The sequence below is a fragment of the Rhinoderma darwinii genome, chromosome 4 (assembly GCF_050947455.1).
Source record: "Rhinoderma darwinii isolate aRhiDar2 chromosome 4, aRhiDar2.hap1, whole genome shotgun sequence".
NCBI classification, from domain to species: Eukaryota; Metazoa; Chordata; class Amphibia; order Anura; family Rhinodermatidae; genus Rhinoderma; species Rhinoderma darwinii.
In genome coordinates this window covers 87,272,883-87,295,014 of record NC_134690.1, presented here as the reverse complement: position 1 = coordinate 87,295,014, position 22,132 = coordinate 87,272,883, and the positions used below count along the sequence as shown (strand labels likewise).

At 41.2% G+C, this 22,132-nt stretch overlaps 1 protein-coding gene across 2 annotated transcripts in view; it reads left to right on the top strand.

The window, feature by feature from the left end:
- The window catches only part of INPP5D (inositol polyphosphate-5-phosphatase D), a 120,719-nt gene that overhangs the window by 54,968 nt on the left and 43,619 nt on the right, over positions 1–22,132 (top strand). Inside the window, exons 5-12 of one of the 2 annotated variants that reach the window (XM_075861312.1) lie at positions 2,890–3,030; positions 6,102–6,189; positions 8,552–8,632; positions 14,033–14,104; positions 15,732–15,855; positions 17,984–18,090; positions 21,385–21,487; positions 21,919–22,115. In XM_075861312.1, coding sequence (XP_075717427.1) covers positions 2,890–3,030; positions 6,102–6,189; positions 8,552–8,632; positions 14,033–14,104; positions 15,732–15,855; positions 17,984–18,090; positions 21,385–21,487; positions 21,919–22,115 — 913 coding nt within the window. Of the gene's footprint in view, positions 1–2,889; positions 3,031–5,610; positions 5,683–6,101; positions 6,190–8,551; positions 8,633–14,032; positions 14,105–15,731; positions 15,856–17,983; positions 18,091–21,384; positions 21,488–21,918; positions 22,116–22,132 lie in introns of those variants that run through there. The other variant, XM_075861311.1, reaches the window with a different exon arrangement.

The window sequence follows — 22,132 nt, the reverse complement described above, 5'->3', positions numbered from 1 at the left end:
CAGTGTATGGAGCGGGCTCAGCGCGTGAGCCCGCTCCGCTCCAAACATCATCCCCTACCCGCTCCATGATGTGCCGGCACATCATGGGTCGTGGAGGGGTTAAGTAAGAAGAGGTCAGGGCGCTATAAAACTGAGTCTTATAATCTGAAAAATACGGTAGATCTTATATATGTACATAGTTAGGGCCTGTTCACATCGGCATTGGAGTCTAAGTTAGGGACCTCCATCACAGATCCAGCAAAAAAATGCCAGAAACAATAGCGCATTATGCTCCGCTATTGTTTCCAGTAAAACCACAGACACCCCCGATGGAAACCCGAAGGAACCTATTAAAGTCAATGGGTCCCGCCGCCTGCTGGTAGTGTCCGTCATACAAGGGAAACACTGCTTCCGATATTTTCATTATTCTGCTTCTCTGACGTAGCAAAACAACGAAAAGACCAACACAGATGTGAACCTGCCCTTATTATGCAGATATAATTTCTAAATAACATCAGAGAATGGCCTTTACAAAAACTCAACAGAAAATTTTGCTTAATTATTTCTAGTGCAGAGAACGGTTTATGTATTTTTTTGCAGTTTTTTAGATCCCTGTTCACCATATAACAAGGATATTTCTGTACGTCCTTTTAAAATCCATAAGAAAATACAGGTTGGTTTATGGCAAGCTACAATAAAGGAAGGAGAACTGTGCATCTAAAAAAAATAATACTATCTATCTATCTATCTATCTATCTATCATCTATCATCTATCTATTTTACTATCTAGTGAGTATTTGTATAGCAGGACATTCCAAAATGTGCTCCTTTATATATGGGCCCCATAACACTGACAGCTATATTGCTACCATAACACTGAGTGACAACCACAATGTCTGTCCCAAACACTGTCTATAGGAATGCACTGAGCAGCTTGAAAATCTCTTCAAAATGTCTCCAGTCAAGCGTGTTGCGTTTTTGTTTTTTTAATTTCTACATGAAGTGTTTTCTGAGCGATTTTGAAAAGAAGTAACTTTTTAAAGGGTTAATCTGGAGACATTAAAATTTATAGCCTATCCTCCGGATAGGTCATCAATATCTGATTGGTAGGGGTACAAATCTCATCACTCTTGCCGATCAGTTGTTTGAAGGGGCGAGCGCTGTTTCTCCTCCATTGCGTACACAGCTCCATACTGTATTACACCATCACATTCGTAGCAGCAGTGGACAGTATTACAGCTTCCTCTATTCACTTGAATTGGAGGAAGCTGTAATACTGTTCACAGCCGCTACCAATGTGACAGTATTGTGCAGTACGGAGCTGTGTACGCAATGAAGGAGAAGCAGCACTCGCTGGAGAGCTGCAGCCACTTAAAACAGCTGATCGGCAGGGATGCCGAGAGTCGGACCCCCACCGATCAGATATTGCTAGTCTATCCTGAGGATAGGTCATTAATTTTACGTCCCTGGACAAGCCCTTTAATGTTTTTAATAGAAAAAAGTCTTACTACAAAAAGTCTGTCTGTAGCCCTAGCTTGAGCAGCTACTAGAGGGCACTCACTTCTAACTTACTACTCCTGTACTGATCTCTATGATCAATGGAGAGTGAGAAAGTGATATCGTAGGGTAAAACGGACAGGAAGACAGAAGGGTGTGTGAACGAAGGGTTTTGAGTACACTCACTTTCTTTAGTTGTGCATGATAGTCGGCACAACACAAACTTGTGGAGTATTTAGACTCAATCGGTTGGCAGTCTGCTGGCCTTCGAAGTGGGCACTGGTAGCTGGTAAAGACCAGCATGGTCCAATGAAATAAACAATTCCAAATGTTCAAAAAAGGGGATAACTTTTTAATAAGTAAAATGTATGCATATAACACCATGTATTAACTATGCTACGCGTTTCGACCCAGTACCTGGGTCTTCATCAGGCATATCTAGGTGTACTGGGTCAAAACCCATAGCATAGTGAATACATGGTGTTATATACATACATGTCATTTTATTTATTAAAAAGTTTTGTATCGTCACCAACCGTGAGGTTGTTCCTTCATTACGAATCATCTTGGTAATTGAATTCGGTGCAGGAGTGCCTTCACAAAAAGGTGATCCCCTTTTTTGAACATTTGGAATTATGATCAATGGAGGAAAAAGAACCAGCACCAGCTCTCTGTTCTCTGCATCAGAAGGATGCTGCTGTCTTTTGACAGCCATATATTTTTGTATGACTGGCAGTATCACTGTGCAAGAGCTACTGTTGATCAAGTTGCGGGGCATTGTGATGCATGCCCTAAGGCAGGAGGCAACTGTGCCCTATACAGCACTGCCTGCCCTTTGTCTTGGTCCTAGTGTCTACATAGATATATAGATATATATGTTACACATCAAAACTTTCTTATACATATCTAAGCTGCTGAAAAAAACTTATTTTGAGGAAGGTGAAACACGTTATTCAGTCAGTGCCCTCTCACTTCCTCTTCAAAATAAGGTACAAGCTGATGTGTATTTTGAGGAATAATGTAATCATTACTGTAAATTATAAGAATATCAATTGTCAATTTGGACTTCCTGTATAAAAGCAGTCAGTCTGTAACGTTCTGCTTTTATATGGTCACAGAACTATGTGACTATATACATAGAGAGATTTTTATCAAGATGATGACAATGCTGCTCCAATTTAGCAGTACAATATACATAGACTGCAAAGACATAAGGAATGAAACAATAATGCACAGATACTGCCCCCTAATGCTGGAAGGAAAAGGAAGTATTGTATTTTATGATAGCTGTCTATTATATTTTATTTGCTATGCACCGGGCAAGCCCTTCAAAGTAAAATACTATACACAGTCCTAAGAATATATTTGTTGTTAGTGAATATAACAGTTCATAAATCTGTATTTCTGATGCAGTGTATCCGAGGAACACCTACAGGCAATCCAACAGTATTTGTGTCTTCACATCACCAGCGATTGTGAGATGGTGCACAATGGATCTCAGAACCTCCCTCAGTTTAAAAGCCTTCTGATGTCTCTCTGTACCGGACTGTACAGGTAATAGAAATTATAATCATATTGACTAAGCTCAAGATTAATATAACTAAACCTCAAATTACATATGGGCTATGTTGCTACACAATTTAAAACATTTTGATTACTTATAATGCATTTCCTCCAAACTAAAAGAAAATCATGAAACATCCTCATTGGTCAAGTTGTTAAAGAGTTTTTTCCCCAGGATTTTACATTGACGGCCTATTAGAGTGTGATCAGTGGATCAACAGAACAGAGGGGCGGCCACTCCTTCACCTGACACAAGAGGGCCATACACGTGTGGCTGTGTCTGGTACTGCAGCTCGGCACATTCAAGTGAAGTGAACAGTGCTTCCCCTTCATTCTGCTTTTCGGTGGAGGTCCGAGGGGTGGAAAAGGACAGAAATAAAGTAAATTTCTCAGAAACCCCTTTTAAAATTTGCTAAATCACCACTCGTCGCTAGTTAATGAAGGCGTATCTGCCCATATAATAGAAACCTTACCCTTGTTTCATCACCATATATACCAAATAAAATAATGCTTGATAAGGCTGAGTTAGACGAGTTGTTGCCGTCTTTTTAATAGACACTGTACGAAGTCAGATGTCGGTGAATAAGTCGGTCTTTTTCCGGTCGCTGTTGGGTGCAGTTGTTGGGATAACGAAAAAGTTTTTCATGACAAACAGACCAGAACCAGTGGGCATGCAATTATATAACCAGCTATGGTAGCATATGAACAATTATGAACTTTGGTCATTTGTTTCCTCTGTTTTTCTATGATAAACTCAGCTTTTTTCTTCCAATTATCTGTCATCTGGTAAATGTGTATATAATCTGACTATATATACTGTATGATCAGTCAGAACATTACATACATGATTGTATATACAAATAATTTTATTGTTTCTTGTTTGTAATTTTGTTTTACTAAAACCCAAAAATATAAATAAAAATTTGACTTTTGCCACATAGGCAAAGAATTAGGCCATGTTCACACAGAGTTTTTTTTGCAGGCGTAAAAATCTGCCTTAAAATTCCTTCAGGAATTTTGAGGCATATTTTGACCTGTCTGCACACTCTGTGCCAAGATTTTCGGCGCGTTTTTCGGCCTCTGGCATTGAGCGCCGCGGGCAAAAAACGCAGCGAAGACCGCTTTCTTTTCCTCCCAATGGGTGGTCAGAGATGGAAACGCTTGAAGAAACGGCATGACGCTTCTTTTTCCCGCGAGCGGTTTTTTTCTGCTCACGGTAAAAAAATGCCTCTGCCTCCAATTTAAATCAATTCTTTGATCGTTCTTTGATGTAGTTTCTGACACGGTTTTGTGTGAATATACCCTTATGGCCTGTACGCACAGAGTTTTTTGCAGACAGAAAAAATCTGCCTCAGGGTATGTTCACGAAAAATCGGAAGCAGAACGCCTCCAAACATCTGGCCATTGTTTTCAATTAGAAAAACGGTGTTCTGTTCCGATGGGCAGTTTTTTTTACGCGGCCGTTTTGAAAAACGGCTGCGAAAAAGAAGTGCAGGACACTTCTTGGGACATTTTTGGAGCCGTTTTTCATAGACTCTATTGAAAACGGCCGTAAAAAAACACAGCGAAAGACGCCACGAAAAACGCGAGTGGCTTACAAAACATCTGAAAATAAGGAGCTGTTTTCCCTTGAAAACAGCTCCGTATTTTCAGACGTTTTTAGTCTAGCGTGTGAGCATACCCTCAGAATTCCTAGGAATTTTGAGGCAGATTTTGACCTGCCTGTGCTTTTTTGCCACGGTTTTCACAGCGTTATTCGCAGTGTTTATCACCATCAGCCATTAATGCAAGGACGGCGGGCAAAAAACACAGCGAAAAACACTCTGAAACGAGCGCCGCAGCTTTTTTCTGCCTCCTACTGATTTCAATGGGAGGTCAGAGGTGGAAATCGCAGCAAGAAAGGACATGCCCCTTTTTTTCCCCGCGAGCGGCTAAAAGCCGCCTGGGGAAAAAAACACCTCTGCCTCCCATTGAAATCAATGTGGAGCGATTTCGGAAGATTTGGTAGCGCCAAAAAAAACCTCAGTGTGAACAGGGCCTTAAAATGCTATGCTACAGGCTTTCTAAATGCATAAAAAGCCCTATATTTGTAATATATTTCCCATAAAAAATGCTTCTAACAAATAAAGTAAGTAGTCAAGACCAACCATGGTCTTCTAGGGCACAGAAAGCAGGTGGGCATGTTAACCCTTTAATGCTAGTTACCATTTCATGCATTTCTTTGTACATACACTGCAATGACGGGAACATGAGCCTGGAGATCTCTGCTTACTTAATAGATATCTTAGTAGATGTAGCAGATGTGAGTGTTGCAGCCTCCTCCCCTGTCTGTGCACATCTGGGACAGACTCGCCCTTCAGTGGCTACTCCTTCCATTGTAGAGATGCTTTAGAAGAGTATATACTCAGACCAGTTACTGATCCACTGTCTTCTGCAGCACAATCTAGGGCCATGGGATAAGGACATCTCTTGTACGTTTCTTGCAAACGAAATCTTCCTTTTACTTCAGTGTCTGCCTCCCTGCTGTCCCCTCCCTTTTACTGTACTGCGTGCAGAGGGAAGACAGCCAAGCATCACAGCACAAAGAAAAGGTATGGAAAGGAGGGGGCAGTGGGCAGACGAGTTTGGTGGCAGCCCTCTGAGGTAAGGGGAAGTGCAGCATCTTCTCCTTCTTCGATTTCTTTTTGCCCGTTTACCCTCCTATGTTTCATGTCATTGTGTGATGCATCTCATACACAGTGTTCTTGTCTCATCTCCCTATATCTTCATGTCTCCCACCCAGTGAATAGCCCCGGCTGAATTTTTTACATTACTCCTCTGCTCTCTGCCAATTCATTCAAAGTAATTTCCCTATTATTGGGCCTATGAGCTAATACCCAACACCTTACGTGAATAGCCAGTAATGGATGATTTATGGTCCTTACATAAGGCCCAGTCACATATGCTCACCTGTATATAAAAAGTCAAGGAACTGTAATGTACAATTTTTTTTTCTTAGTATGTACCGAACCTCAATCTCAAGTATATTGCTTTATTATCTAACAATTCTATTGTTCCCTTAGTGAAATCACCCGCACATTGCCGGCACTGGAGTCCCTGCAGAGCACATTTGAACCCCAGCTCTCCCCTGGATTCAGGCAGCGCTCCCCTGTAAGTTTTTCCTAACAATATTACTGTGTCCAGTCCCACACCCATCATCTCACCCATTCACCTATATAAATATAAATAGTTAAATCACTTCTGCTCACAGCACCATCAGGCGCTGCTTATTGTAACTTTTCTCCAATAAAAAGTGTCTTAAAAGATTGAAAGGTTCGAGTAAACGCCAAAACATTTATAAAGAGGCAAAAGCCTGTTAATAAATGTGTTGCCTCTCTCTGCCGGGCCATGCGCCATGTGCCATGCATTCCCCCCCTTCGACTAAAAAAAGAAAAACCACCACACACACTCACCTCAGTGCTTCGGGTCACATTACTGCAGCGGAGCTCGTACAAGGACCTGACACCGAGCAGCGTCAGGGCCTTATATGCAACGCAGCATTTCAATGTCATCAGTGCTGTGTCGCATACAACGTCCTGACACTGCCCGGCGCCAGGTCCATGTATAAGCGGAATAATAATGGAGCTGGAGGTGAGAAGAAAAAAGGAGCGGTGAGTATAATTTATATATTTTTTTTAAATTGCCCAATGGGGGGGGGGGAGTAATCTAGTCAGAGGGTCGCAAGGTAGGGGTCCAGCGTGTGCCTCTACCTTACTACGCCCAATAGAGTGAAAACTATGCCAGCTGGGAGATGGCGTAGATTTTCACTTGAATTTACGCCAGCTTTCTGGCATAAATTATAATACATTTGTTTGGCGGTGGTGGCTATGCCCCCTTTCCCCTTGGCCACACCACATTTCCACAAAAGTGGCGAGGGTGGCGCAAAAAGACCAAAAGTCACAATTTTGAACTGTAAATTGCGACTTTAGGGCCCTTGTGTGACTTTTCTATGCCAGAAAACTGGTGTACAAAGGTTGATAAATTAGCAGATGGAGCCAAGGCCAAACATCCTGGACTAATCTCAGGACTCTTCTCTGGTAATTTACATACAGAGCACGCTGTACAATAATTTTCTTTGGTACAAAATGGTAAAACGGAAAGTTTTTAGAGGGGCATGTTTATTTCTATTTCCCAGCAGTATAACGACATACTCGTGGTCTAATGCCCTAAAATCTATTGACAGATTCCCTTTGAAGAGATAGCACTGTCTTTCAGCATTGCTTTGTGTTCTAAATGGAATAGAGCCGCTGAATTGTAAAGTTCTCCTCCTTATGCACCATCACACAACCTTTTCACAGGGACTGCGGAAGCGGCAGGCGGCACCCTCCCCCCAATTTTCAGAACAGCTACAAGCTTATTTTGTCTTCTTCATGAACAACACAACATTGAAATTATTTAAGATAGCATGTTCGTGTGATTTTAATGTGCCCACGACGCAACAGTTACTGGAGGAGCGACAGTGTCAAATTCACTGTAACTGTCCCATGGCAATATAAAGACAGCATTGCAAAATTTCTCAATGCTTCTGGACAAAAGTTGCCATGTAACCCTACCCTGCTATATACATATGTATGTACGTATGTGTGTGTGTATGTATATATATATATATATATATATATATATATATACTAGTCCTTCTCAATTAATTAGAACATGATCAAAAAGTTCATTTATTCCAGTAATTAAATGTAAAAAGTGAAACTCATATATTATATAGATTCCTTAGACACACACACACACACACACACACACACACACATATATATATATGCCTAGTATATACATGCTTGAAAATGCCCAAAATGTGAGGGTGAAACGTTGTACCTAGATGTGGCGGTGAATAAACCCTTTTGATATTTTGGAGTGCTGCTTCTTTGTCCATTCTTTGTACACACACACACATATATATATATATATATATATATATATATATATATATAATACCCAAGAAAGTTTGATCAGCACATTCCGTGTACAGGTGCAAGTACGCCGTGACTGCAAAACAATACACAAAATAATGATGACCGCGGACATTAATGTTACCTAAAATACTATATACAGAGATATATATATATATATATATATATATATATATATATATTGATTGCTGCTGAATCTACCTACAGTAATGCTCTTAGCACACATTTTGATCAAATTGTGTGAGCCCACCTGCCATGACAAGGCAACCTCACTTATAAGGTGGGTCCCTACTCTGAACATACACCCTATTCTTGGTCTAAGCCTTCAGAATATACTTTCAGAAGGCATACATATTAGTATTGTATAAAGTATGGCTCCCCAACTGTTCCTAGAATGGTCTAAAATCTCTTGCTTGCAAAATATCCTGGGAGTGAGCCACAGGTTGAAGACCATTGCAATATATTGTATGAATGTTGATTGGTCATTTACATGTTATAGGACTAAGTGTGGCATGGATCTGTTAGTGACAACTACTATTTTTAATCTTTGACAGCTATCTGGTGACCCCAGCACAAGTAGCATGATGAGTAAACTCAACCAACTGACCTCTATGGTAACCAGCCTTGAGGAAAAGGTAAGACAATATAACTGAAATTCTAATAATAAGCAGTGATAACTAAAGCAAGCAATAACCATAGCTGCAATTTTTAGCGCTGAGATATATTAGGATGAGTTCATTTCCGTTGGATTGTAGTACATACTGCAGAGTTTAATCACTCACTGATTGCTTAGCAACATAAGTCTCTTAAAATCTATTTCTAACATTTCTTATGATATCTCACGTCTTTACTGTGCAAGCCATAGCTCAAATGTGTCCTTATTGCTATACACCGTTCAGTCATCACATTTAAACCACCTGACTAATATTGTATAGGTCCCCGATCGTGTCGCCAGAACAGCTCTGACCCATTGAGGCATGAACTCCACAAGACCTCTGGTGTCTTGTAGTATCTGGCACCAAGACATTAGCAGCAGATCCTTTAAGTCCTGTAAGTTGTGTGGTGAGGTCTCCATGGATCAGACTTGTTTTCCAGTACATCCCACAGATGTTTAATCGTATTGAGATCTGCGAAATTTGGAGGCCAAGTCAATAACTTACCCTTTGTCATATTCCTGAAACTATTCTTGTACAATTTTTGCAGTGTGGCAGGGGCATTATCCTGCCGAAAGAGGGCATTGCTATAAGGTAATACCATTACCAAATAGCAGTGTACTTGGTCTGTAGCAATGTTAAGGTACATGGTCCTTTTGAAAGTAATATCCATATGAATGATAGGACCCAAAGTTTTCCAGCAGAACATTACCCAGAGCATCACACTGCCTCCGCCGGCTTGTCTTCTTCCCATAGTGCATTCTAGTGCCATCTCTTCCCTAGGTAAGGGACGCACACGGACCCAACTGTCCACATGAAGTAAAAGAAAATGTGATTTATCAGACTAGGCCAGCTTCTTTATTTTCTGCATGGTTCAGTTCTGATACTCACGTGCCCATTGTAGGCACTTTTGGCTTTAGGCAGGGGACAGCATGGGCACTCTGCAGCAATTTGTGCTACAGTAACTCTTCTGTTAGATCGGACCAGAAGAGCTAATCTTAGCTCCCCACACGCATCAATTAACCTTGGGCACCCCTGACCCTATTTCCAGTTCACCGGTAGTCCGTGCTTGGACCGTAGATACCAACCACTTCATACTGGGGCCACTTGACAAGACCTGATGTTTTGGAGATGCTATAACCCCATCATCTAGCCATCACAATTTGGCCTTGTTAAAGTCGCTGAGATACTTACACTTGCCCATCTTTCCAGTTTTCAACACATCAACGTTAAGAATTGACTGTTCACTCGCTGCCTAATATTTCTCACCGCTTGATAGGAGCCATTGTAACAAGATAATCCATGTTATTCACTTAACCTGTCAGTGGTTTTACTGTTAAGCTGAATGTTGTACACATATAACTTTGGAACAATTCTGAAATAGTTCTAAAAATGAAAAATCGTCTTTCTTTGGATTTTTATGAGCTGGTGCAAAAAGTCGTCCAGGATATGTCATACACAGAAATGACAGTAGTCAAGACCAAGATTTGTGTAATTTACCAAATCATGTCTCCTTCGCCTAAAGAACAGCTCCCAAATCCTTCCTTATCTCACTACTGATGCTACTAAAACACTAACCTAGCCCCAAATAATTTCTTTCTTCAAATACTGTAAAGCTGGAACCTGAAGTGAATTCAACAGAAAAATCAAAGTAAAATTCTTTACCTTGTACTTCCACTTCCTTTCGGATCCACTACTGGCTTTGGCGCAAAAAAATAAATTAAAAAAATCACCAAAAACTGCATGCATGATTTCAGCTTAAATAATTTCTAACTAGTATTGTAACTGGCTCAGCTTCAATCCATTATAAATACAGCAGCTACAGTATGTTAAATCTACATTCTGCACCTTTCTTCATCTCCTCTCTCCTAACAAACCAAATACATTCAGTTTTCCATTCAGTTATCATCTTCTCTTATAACAGTCTATTACTCTCATGTCCAGGATTTCTCCTGTGCTGCACCTACGAACTGACTAGCTTACCTAAACGGTACCTATTGATACAGAAACCAAAAAGATATTTCCTCCACAGACAGCTGCAGCTGTATATTAGATGTCCTTATTTTAGGGGGTATTTTTTTCTTCCCTTTGTTAATTCCTAAATGCTCTTTTAGTAATTGGTGGGGTCCCTGCAGTCAAACCCCCACCGATCTAACATTTATCACCTATGAAAGTCTTTTAGGCTGGCATACCCATTTAACTCTGCTGTTATTTGATCTTTGCTACCATCTTTGCATAACTATGAGCTTTATATCTGTGTTTAAATATATATGGCTGGGTGACTGCTTTATACAGCATTATTTAGGTCTTTACTGCCTTTGGTCTATACTCAAATATTTGTTTTGTTTTTAAATACGTATTTTTTTAGGACGGATATTTTGGTGTTATATTGTAATTAAATAAAGGTCATTTTTATCTTCTAGATTTGGCACTGTAGATGCACTGATTATTTCTATGACTGCTTGCTATTGGATGATTTGATGAATTACTTGACATATTTATGGTCGCATATAATAATGCCTAACTCAGGACAGCTGTGTATTTATTCCAATCATTTAACGTTACTTATTTCTCTCCCTCTCTGACTTGGGTAACATAGATTGTTTTGGTTTGCTTGCTGAGGTTCATTTCAATAAATTAATTCTACTTCGACAAACATTTCTAAAAATGTCACTGTTTTTTCATCTGGATGCACATAAAATACTTGGAATGCACACTCCAGGACCAGTGAATACTTTGGCTGCCACATAACAGATATTAACTGATTGACAACCACCCGCTGTATATATACAGTGGGTGGTCCTGGTGTTGAAAGCTTGCACCATGGTATATATACGGCACAGGTTTAAGCTGTCTGCCCATCAATCGGGCAGCTGAATGTCTGGCACCCTGGAGAGAACACAGAAGCGGATTTTACCACTTCTGTGTTCTCTGTTCCACATGCACAGCACTCAGTGAGCCCTGTGTATCGAATAGCGGTAGCACCGCTGCCTCTATAGGTCCAGGTGGTCATGTGATTGGTGACATGATCGCAGGAATGCTGGTAGCAGGAGGAGCTTGCTGCTGGGTCTAACTCTGACCCAGCACTGCCCTAACAGTCCTAATAGTCACTATACCAGGGCTGATTTTCACTATAACTGTAAGGCTGTGTTCACACTGAGTTTTTTGCAGGAGGAAAATTCCTCCTGCAAAAACTGCACCAGTAGGTTTTTGCACAGTGGTTTGACAAAAACTCGTCAAAACACTCGTCGAGGTTTTTTTTCCCTCTTTCTGACTGATTGAAATGGGGTTTTGGAGGCGGAAACCGCCTCAAGATGGGTCATGATGCTTCTTTTTACCGCGACGCGTTTTTTTTACTCGCGGTAAAAAAACTTGTCCAACTCCCATTGAAATCAATGGGAGGCATTTTCGGGCGGTTTTTGAGGAGTTTTTTGGCGCGGTTTCCGCGTAAAAAAACTCGTCAAAAAACTCTGTGTGAACAGGGCCTAACAGTGGAAAAGTATAATGCACAAAATAAAGAAAAATAAATTATAAAAGTCTTTCAAAGGTATTTTCTGACCTTTGAGAGTCAGCCCATAATAAAAAAGCAAAAATTAAATAAAATAAAAAATGCACATAAAATACCCCCTCAAAAAACTCTTCCTCACCAATACTTGTCGTAATAAATAGACATGTAATATATCAAAATTTACAGTAGACAGTAAAGATCACAGATAAAAAGTATATTGTAGGGTTATTTAGGCTATTTTGGAACTCAAAACCCCAGCTGCATAATGAAATGCTGGTGGTTTAGTGGCTCCAAACCTACTGACTTGTTCCCTTAAACTGTAGCCCCAGATTTTCTGTTAGGGTATGTTCACACGGCCAAATTTCAGACGTATACGAGGCGTATTATGCCTCGTTTTACGTCTGAAAATATGGCTACAATACGTCGGCAAACATCTGCCCATTCATTTGAATGGGTTTGCCGACGTACTGTGCAGACGACCTGTTATTTACGCGTCGTCGTTTGACAGCTGTCAAACGACGACTCGTAAAAATACAGCCTCGTCAAAAGAAGTGCAGGACACTTCTTTCAGACGTTTTTGGAGCTGTTTTCTCATAGACTCCAATGAAAACAGCTCCAAAAACGAGTTGGTAAAAAAATGAGTTGGTAAAAATGCGAGTTGGTAAAAAACGTCTGAAAAGCAGGGTCTGTTTTCCCTTGAAAACAGCTCTGGATTTTCAGACGTTTTGGTTGACTACGTGTGAACATACCCTTAGACCTGTTCCCTAATTTGGAGACAGGTGTACAGCAATTGTCAAAAAGCCTATAAGCATGAAGGAATATTTGAGTGAAGTTTTGGCTAGGTTTTTTAATAAGTGCAGTCAAACTTTGTTGAAGAATTCAAAATCAGGTCATATATGGAGGAATTACCACATTACAAGTGCTCTGATATAACGTTTCTGTAACTCCTATTCATTTCAATGTAGATTAACTGTGCGAGTGCTGTTTACTAATATTCTGGATTAAAATCGTCCCGTCTTCAGGATTAGGCAAATCAGGGTGGCTGAATACCCATGGTCAGTATTTTATGACATTTCCTATCAGGATGTATTAAAACATTTTGGTGGAAAAATCCCTCAAACTAGCATTTGTTACTTTTATTTCCTAAACGTAGCGGATAAAACTATTATCCATCTAGGCACTGCCAACACAGTGAGGCATGGGCAACGGATAAGCCACACCCTTTAAATATGGATCCATCCCACAAAGTGACTTCTTTAATTATATATAAGTGGGACAGCAGAAACAGGAGCCATTGGAGAATAGCTGGTCAGTGGCTATCCATGGTTAGAAACCTATTCGCACAATTTGGATGTCTGTAAAGTGGTTTTACAAATGTTGAAGTTGAATAGGCTCGCTAAGAAAGGTCATAACATTCTAATCAGTGGGGTTCGACCTCTGGGACAACCGCCGATCCTGCGAATAATAAGCACAGAGGCACTTTTAAAGCTTTTCCTGCATAGTGGCACCCCTACCCACCCGTTGTACTGGAAAATGGTGAATAGGGGCATTGAATTAGCGCTATGGCCTCTTCATTGTCAGGATCTGTAGAAGTCCCAACAATCAAACCTCTGCAAATCACAAAGTAATGGCATATCCTAGTGAAATCCCAGCACTTTCTGTGGTCCAAAAACCCAAAAATGGCCTTCACACTATATTCTTTATTCTGGTTCTCTTTTTTTCTTTTTTTTTACATCCTTCTGCATGTCGCATTTTTAGCACAGACAGACTAAGAAGATATTCTTCGGAACGACAAACAATAATATTTTACATCTTTGTACTATAGCAAGATGAATTTGTACTTTTGTCATGACTGCAATTGGTTCTTATTTCAGGTAAAAACAGTATTAATGGAAGGGGCTGCAGTGAAACACCGCAGATCGCTCATACCCCCCATAATATTTGAGGTAATATTCTTATCTAGGACAGATTTTCATAATGTTTCTAAGCAAAGTACTCCTTTGTGAAGTAAATGTCAACCTAGTTCTCAGGATTTTGAACACAATTGCTTGACTGCTATCATATTACACTTTGCTGCAGAAGTGCTGTTCTGCTTCATGAGACAACCCCTTTCCTTCTACTCTATTAGGGCATTTGGATGTCATAACAGGGGTTCCCATACTCGAAACTTCCTTGCAGATATAAACAAGTCAATGAGAAAAGTCTATTAGGCTATGTTCACACGCTTAAAGAGAACCTTTCACCTCCCCATACATGTGCAGCTGAGTGCAGCATGTAATAGGCAGTGCTGCACAAACCCTGGGGCACTTTAATTTTTTTTTCTACCCTCCTCCGTTATTTAGATATCGGTGCCGTTATATTTGGCGCCCGATATTTAAATAACCCCCTGAACTGTCAATGGGGCATGTACTGGCAAGGGGTCGTGTTACTATGGCTGTAAGCGCTGTCCATATCTGATTGGATAGTGTCACAGCCATAGTAACACACCCCCTTGCCAGTACACGCCCCATTGACAGTTCAGGGGGTTATTTAAATATCGGGTGCCAAATATAACGGCACCGATATCTAAATAACGGAGGAGGGAAGAAAAAAATGTAAAGTGCCCCAGGATTTGTGCAGCCCTCCCCATTACATGTTGCACTCAGCTGCACATGTATGGGGAGGTGAAAGGTTCTCTTTAACAAAATACGGCTGAAAATACGGAGCCTCTGATTTTCAGACGTATTTTAAGCAACTAGCGATTTTTGCGTAATTTTTTACGCCTGTTTTTGGAGCTGTTTTTCTATTGAGTCAATGAAAAACGGCTCCAAAAATGGTTCAAGAAGTGATATGCACTTCTTTTTACAGGACATCGTATTTACCATTGAAATCAATGGGCCGATATTTGTAGGCGTTCTGTTTCCGATTTTAAGCCGTTTTTCGGGACGTTTACAGGCCCGAAAAACGGCTGAAAATAGGTCGTGTGAACACACCCTTACAATACCAGCTACAATGTCTCCACAACTGGGCCAGCCTGCACCAATGCCCCAAATAACAAAGCTGAAACAGTGCCCTATACCAGAGCTGGCCTGCATTGCTCTGCACTTAACTGCATTAACCGATAAGTTTCACCTACATAATTTTCAGTACATCACATTATTGTACAGTGCCTAATGTAAAAACTACTATTCCCATATTGTAAATGACTAGGGGAAGCTCTGTGCAGATATTAAGCAAGGAAGGAGCGCAGGGAGTTTTCAGCTCAGAAGCAAGTAGAATTGTAAATGCAGCTCTGGATGAAAATGGGCACAAACGGGCACCAGTACAAGAGAAGTAAAAGATTTACATAGATTACTTTTATATAAACTTTAATATAGCATTCAAAGGTGTACACACACTTTACATAAAGAGTTGGACAATACAGTGAATAATTGGAAAACTAACCAATCCAGTAGTACTTTTTACTGCTTAATTTTACATGGTATTATTTTGTCTAGTATATATTGTGTAATTATCATCTACTTTTAACTCCAATTTGTTAAGTAGTTCACCAATCTACTTTAAACTATTATATCTATTCGTTATATTTTTAAGGTAAAAGTGGATTCTTTAGGCATATCTCAAAAGACTCACCTGAAAGTCGATGTTGAAACTGGAAAACTCATTATAAAGAAGGCAAAAGATGGGCCAGATGAAAAATATTATATGAGCAAGAAAAGTATGTTTCTTTGCTTCCCTGTGCTGTTAAGAAAACTACCGGCTATTAAAAGGACATAGAAAGGAATGACAAAAAATACTATCTAGAAAAATCTTTAGTAGAATGCAGAATTTTTGTGGTCGTCATCAAATTGATATGTCTTCTAGTTATCATCATCATCATCATCATCATCAGGCTCTGTTCACATTGTCTTCAGAGTTTACATTTGTCGTGCACGTTTGAACAGTGTGAACAATGTAAACCTATACAGTTGCATACATCTGCCATTAACTCCCATTGTAAAAAAAGAAAACGTATACTGCACAGTATTTGTTTTCTTTTGTGGGATCCCAATGTATTAATAAAAATTGTAGTCGACTATGCCTGTCGATATAGTTTAAAAAGTTATACTGTACAACAGCCAAACGTATGCCAAAAGGACACTATTTTGGCATACATTTGACTATGGCCACATTCGATGTATACACTGGACAGATAAAGCTCCAGATGTAGATGTAGAAATATTTTCAAAAAATATTTGCCACTATTAGGGCAAAGCCACACGTGGCGGAATTGCTCTTAAATTCCGCTGCGGACACTCCGTAGCGTTAATCCGCAGCGGAGCCGTTTCTCCATTGACTTCCACTTCTATTTAGTAGGGTTCGTTTAGACGAAGCGGAAAATTCCGCTGCGGAGCATAGGCTGCGGTGCGGAATTTGGTGTCCGCAGCATGCAATGGATGTTGCGGAGTTGTGGCGGACTGGTTGCGGACTCATGGCGGAATTTCTCCATTGACTTGGATGGAGATTCTAATTTCCGCAATGAAGTCCGCAGCTGTCATGCACATGTTATGTGTGCTGCGGATGCGTCTTGCTTTTTTGACATGACATTTCTTCATTCTGGCTGGACCTATGTATTTCTAGGTCTACAGCCAGACTGAGGAAGTCAATGGGGCTCCTGTAATTACGGGAGCGTTGCTAGGAGACGTCAGTAAATAGTCACTGTCCAGGGTGCTGAAAGAGTTAAGCGATCGGCAGTAACTGTTTCTGCACCCTGGACAGTGACTACCGATCCAATATACAGCAACCTGTAAAAAAAATAGAAGTTCATACTTACCGAGAACTCCCTGCTTCTGTCTCCAGTCCGGCTTCCCAGGATGACGTTTCAGTCTAATTGACGGCTGCAGCCAATCACAGGCTGCAGCGGTCACATGGACTGCCGCGTCATCCAGGGAGGTCGGGCTGGATGCCGAAAGAGGGACGCGTCACCAAGACAACGGCCGGTAAGTATGAAATTCTTTTACTTTCACTAGGGAAAGTGCTGTCCCTTCTCTCTATCCTGCACTGATAGAGAGAAGGGAAGCACTTTTACCGCGGTCCGCAGCAGCAATTTACTGCACATTTTGGGCAGATCCGCCGCAGAATCTGCAACGCAGATTCTGTGCGGCATTGATGCGGCATTGATGCGGACAGTTGCGGAGGAAATCCGCCACGTGTGGGCATGCCCTTAGAAGACTAAGGGCATGTTCACACGTAGCGGAATTGCTGTGAAATTCCGCTGTGGAGAGTCCGCACTGGAAATCAGTCTGTCCATTGGTTTCCACAACTTTTTAGTTATCTTCGTGCAGACGGTGCGGACGACTCCGCTGCGGACCATAGGCTGCGGTGCAGAATTTGGTGTCCGCAGCATACACTGGCTGTTGCGGACTTGATGTGTACTTGTGGCGGAATTTCCCCATTGACTTCTATGGAGTTACAAAATTACGCAATGAAATCCGCAGATATAATGTTGCGGATTGCTTTCAGGAACAGGATATTTCATCATTCTGGCTGGACCTATGTGTGTCGAGGTCTATAGCCAGACTGAGATGGAATGTTTTAAAAGAGAGCAGGATGTGATCTGCACCTGAATCCGCAACTACTAATCCACAGCAATTTACTGCACATTTTAGGCAAAGGCGCAACGGAATCTGCAACGCAGATTATGTGCGGCATTAATGCGGACACTGTCTACAGAAATACGCCACGTGTGACAATGCCCTAAACTCATTACTATGCCGAATGAAAATACTTTTTCTTGAAGTTTATTCACTCTAAAAGCTTTATAGACTTGAGAGCTTTTTTGTGACAATTTCTTTGCTTATCCTTAGTTCTACAACTGATCAAGTCCCAGAAGTTGCCAAATAAACTGATAATTGTACTGGAAACTGAAAAGGAAAAGATACAACGTAAAGAATATATTTTTGCTGATTCCAAGGTATGAAAATGTATTGACAATAAGACATTATTGTGGAGATCTACTTCATATTTGTACTTTGAAGACACAAAAATAAGGTTTTTTTTACACACTTTTTTAAGACGCTCTTCAGTTTCAGTGGATGTTCTCTTATCAGTACAGGATTTAATAATTTGTTTCCTAAATAAAATTCACAGGTTTTTTTGCTCTAGGCTGCGTTCGCATCTGCGTCGGGACTCAGTTTTTGGGTTCCGTCTGAGCCCATGAACGGAATCCAAACTGAAAGAAACAGAAACAATAAGTTTCCATTTGCATCACCATTGATTTCAATGGTGACGGATCTGGTGCAAATGGTTTCCGTTTGTCACCATTGTGTAAGGGTTCCATCATTTTAACAGAATCAATTGCGCAGTCGACTACGGTATTCATTCTGTAAAAACGATGGAACCCAGACACAATGGTGACAAACAAAAACCATTTGCACCAGGTCTGTCACCATTGAAATCAATGGTGATGCAAACTGAAACTTATGGCTTCCGTTTGTTTCACTTTGGATTCCGTTCATGGGTTCCCCTGACGGAAAGGTCCGACGGAACCCTTGAACTGAGCCCTGACGCAGATGAGAATGAAGTCTGAACCTCTACATTTTCTGTTTATAAAATATAGTGCACTCATAATGTCAATTCATACTTTATTTAGCCAGAAGTTCCATAGTTCGGGTTCATGAATGAACAAGGATGATGCTTAAGAAAAGTTCCAACAAAACATCACTATGGGTGAATAAAGTACCACTGAATTGCATTTGACGTCGTGAGGGCTGTCTCTAATTTGCACTACGTTATATACATGGAAATTCAGGGGCGTGACCGTAGGGGGTGCAGAGGTTGCATCTGAACCCGGCCCTTGAGGACCCTTTGGTCTATAAAATGAGACCAGTACTATAAATAAATAATACATGATATTTGGGGGGGGGGGGGAGGGGCAATACAGATTTTGTATTCAGGCCCAGGAACGTCAAGCTATGCCTATGCAGAAAGTATAGAGGCTAAAGACAGTTTTCCACACTGCTGCTGCTTATAAATCTCGCAAGTTCTGTATGTACAGTATAAAGGCCCTTTTACACGGGCCACTGATGGGGGAAATGAGCGTTCATATAAAGTAATGATCGCTCGTCCCCATACATAACGGATCATTGCTACTTGTGAAAGGCGCATATGAGCGCCGATTTACGCTTGTGAAAAGGACCTAACAGTTGCCAGATTTTGAACTCTGCATGCCATTTTGGGCACACCTCTGTCCCTATCCTTTGCCCAAACACAATTATTGCTTTGACTACATAGGATAGAATACACTGAAGCATATTCCCCTGTGCTGAACTCCTTAGACCAGGTATAGAGAAACATGATGGCAACCCGGGCTTTTCCTTCTTAAGGTATTTCAAGCAGATGTGCGTTTACGAGTCTACATTATAAATCGACCTATTTATCTCACCTCATGGAAGGTATGGCCCATGACAGGTGACTAACATTGTCCTCTTACACAATGATAGAGTTATTTGCTTCTTCTGCATCTATTTCTCAATATGAATTCAAGTATTCATTGGCCATGCATCTCCCATTACACTGTGCTGCTGCTCAGGTTACTGTCTACCAGTATTCTTTTTAATCCTTTTTCCCATCTCTGATTTCTTAAGTATATTGGAACAAGCACGGCATCAGCTAGAAACTCAACCCAGACACTAATTTATTCTTCTATGATGAGTGTAAAGCACCAGTGTTTGCAGCCAGTGTCATTTTAATATAAAGGGCTAAGGCTTTTATTTGACTCAAACCATGTTGGGGTCCACTTGGCTTTGCAAGAATGGAATGAATAAATGAAAGCAACACTCTGGTGAATTTCTTCTCTCTATATTATACTGTATGTACTTGCTTAGTGCTGCTTTTTCTTGCAATATAATTTTTTTCTATAAAAAAACAAGCACTAATAATCTCTGGAGCCTGCAGGTCATATGATTGCAGGGTGACCACCTGCTCTGTGCTTAGGTTTCAGTGTACTCTAGTGGTCACCTTGCCAGGGGTAATAGTACATCCTTTTGCCTACAAAATAATTTAGGCAAAAACTATAAATAAGAACAGGGTATTACATATCAACATGTTAACTGGCAGAATTAAAGATGGGGGAACAACCCTCAGAGACCTTGTTGTTTGCAGCCATTGTATTTTGGACATGAACACTCTGTCTGGCTTTATAAAGTGCATTAAGTATTTTCAGACATTTTTCCTTTTCAGTGAAAAGGTCTCACGTCTAGTATATAAACAGTTATGGCCTCTTGGAAGGTACTGAGTATCCTTGTAGGGATCCACGTAGTAGGGAGACTTTAAGGCTATGTTCACACGGGGTATTTTGCCGAGTTTTTTGACGCGGAAACCGTGTCGCAAAACTCGGCAGAAACGGCGCGAGAACGCCTCCCATTGATTTCAATGGGAGGCGTCGGCGTCTTTTTCCCGCGAGCAGTAAAACTGCCTCGCGGGAAAAAGAAGCGACATGCCCTATCTTCAGGCGCTTCCGCCTCCGACCTCCCATTGACTTCAATGGGAGGCAGGAGAAAGCGTATTTCTCGCTGTTTTATGCCCGCGGCGCTCAATGGCCGCGGGCGAAAAACGGCACGATAATTGCCGCGAAAATCGGCGTGCAGGGAGAGGAATATCTGCCTCAAAGTTCCAAACGGAATTTTGAGGCAGATATTCCTCCCCCAAAATACTCCGTGTGAACATAGCCTATAAGGCTGGGTTCACACAGAGTTTTTTGCAGGCGGAAATTCTGCCTCAAAATTCCGTTTGGAAGTTTGAGGCAGATTTTCCTCTCCCTGCACGCGGCGTTTTCCGCCCCCGCGGCTATTGAGCCCCGCAGGCATAAAACTCAGCGAAATACGCTTTCTCTGCCTCCCATTGATGTCAATGGGAGGTCAGAGACGTAAACGCCCGAAGATAGGGCATGTCCCTTCTTTCTCCCGCGGGACGGTTTTACCGCTCGCGGGAAAAAGACGCCTCCGCCTCCCATTGAAATCAATGGGAGGCATTTTCGGGCCGTTTTTGACGAGTTTTGCGGCGTGGTTTCCACGTCAAAAAATTCTGTGTGAACCCAGTCTAAGGCAATGCTCCCTCGGAAAAAGTATGCACAATTGCGCTCCTCGAGAAGTAAAAAAACGGTCTCTCTAGCGCCACCTACAGATAACTGCCCTGTAAGTTAATTAAAAAGTGTTAAAACAAGCCGCGTATGGTAACTTCATTTAGTTCTCTCTCTACTGCCATATAGAAACGTGAAGGGTTCTGCCAGCTTCTCCAACAGATGAAGAACAAACATTCAGATCAGTTAGAGCCTGACATGCTGACCATCTTCACAGGGACGTGGAATATGGGTCAGTTTTGATTTTGTCTTTACCAAAATTCTGTATCAGCTGTAAATAGGTTAACGAGTAATTCAACTTTTAAAAAACTTTTATGGTGTAATAGTGATATGCCAGAAATTATGATCGGTGTGGTTCCAGGAACTGAGACCCCCACCGATCGCTCTGATAGGCTTTCCTCTGAAAGCTGAGCCAGCGGGCTCATACACTTCCTTTTGAGCCCGTACACCGCTCGCTTGGCTTTCCGAGGAAAGCTGGTCAGAAATGAGGCGGTACAACGTTCACCTGAGCGCTTCTGCCGCTTCATTTTAGCAATCGGTGAGGGTCTCAGTGCCCGGAACCCCACCAATCAAAACTTCTGAATGTCACTATGAAATTTTTAAGTTTTTTAAAAGTTTTGTTACATTTTAAATTATTACTTATTGTGGCATTTCTTGTAACAGGAGATATGCCTGCACCAAAGAAAATTACCTCCTGGTTCCTCTGCAAAGGGCAAGGCAAGACATGCGACGAGACAGCTGACTACATAGAACATGATATTTATGTGATTGGTACACAGGAAGACCCTCAGAATGAAAAAGAGTGGGTGGAAATATTACTTCGCTCTCTAAATGAGATCACCAATGCCGAATACAAACTGGTAACTATTTCAGCAAG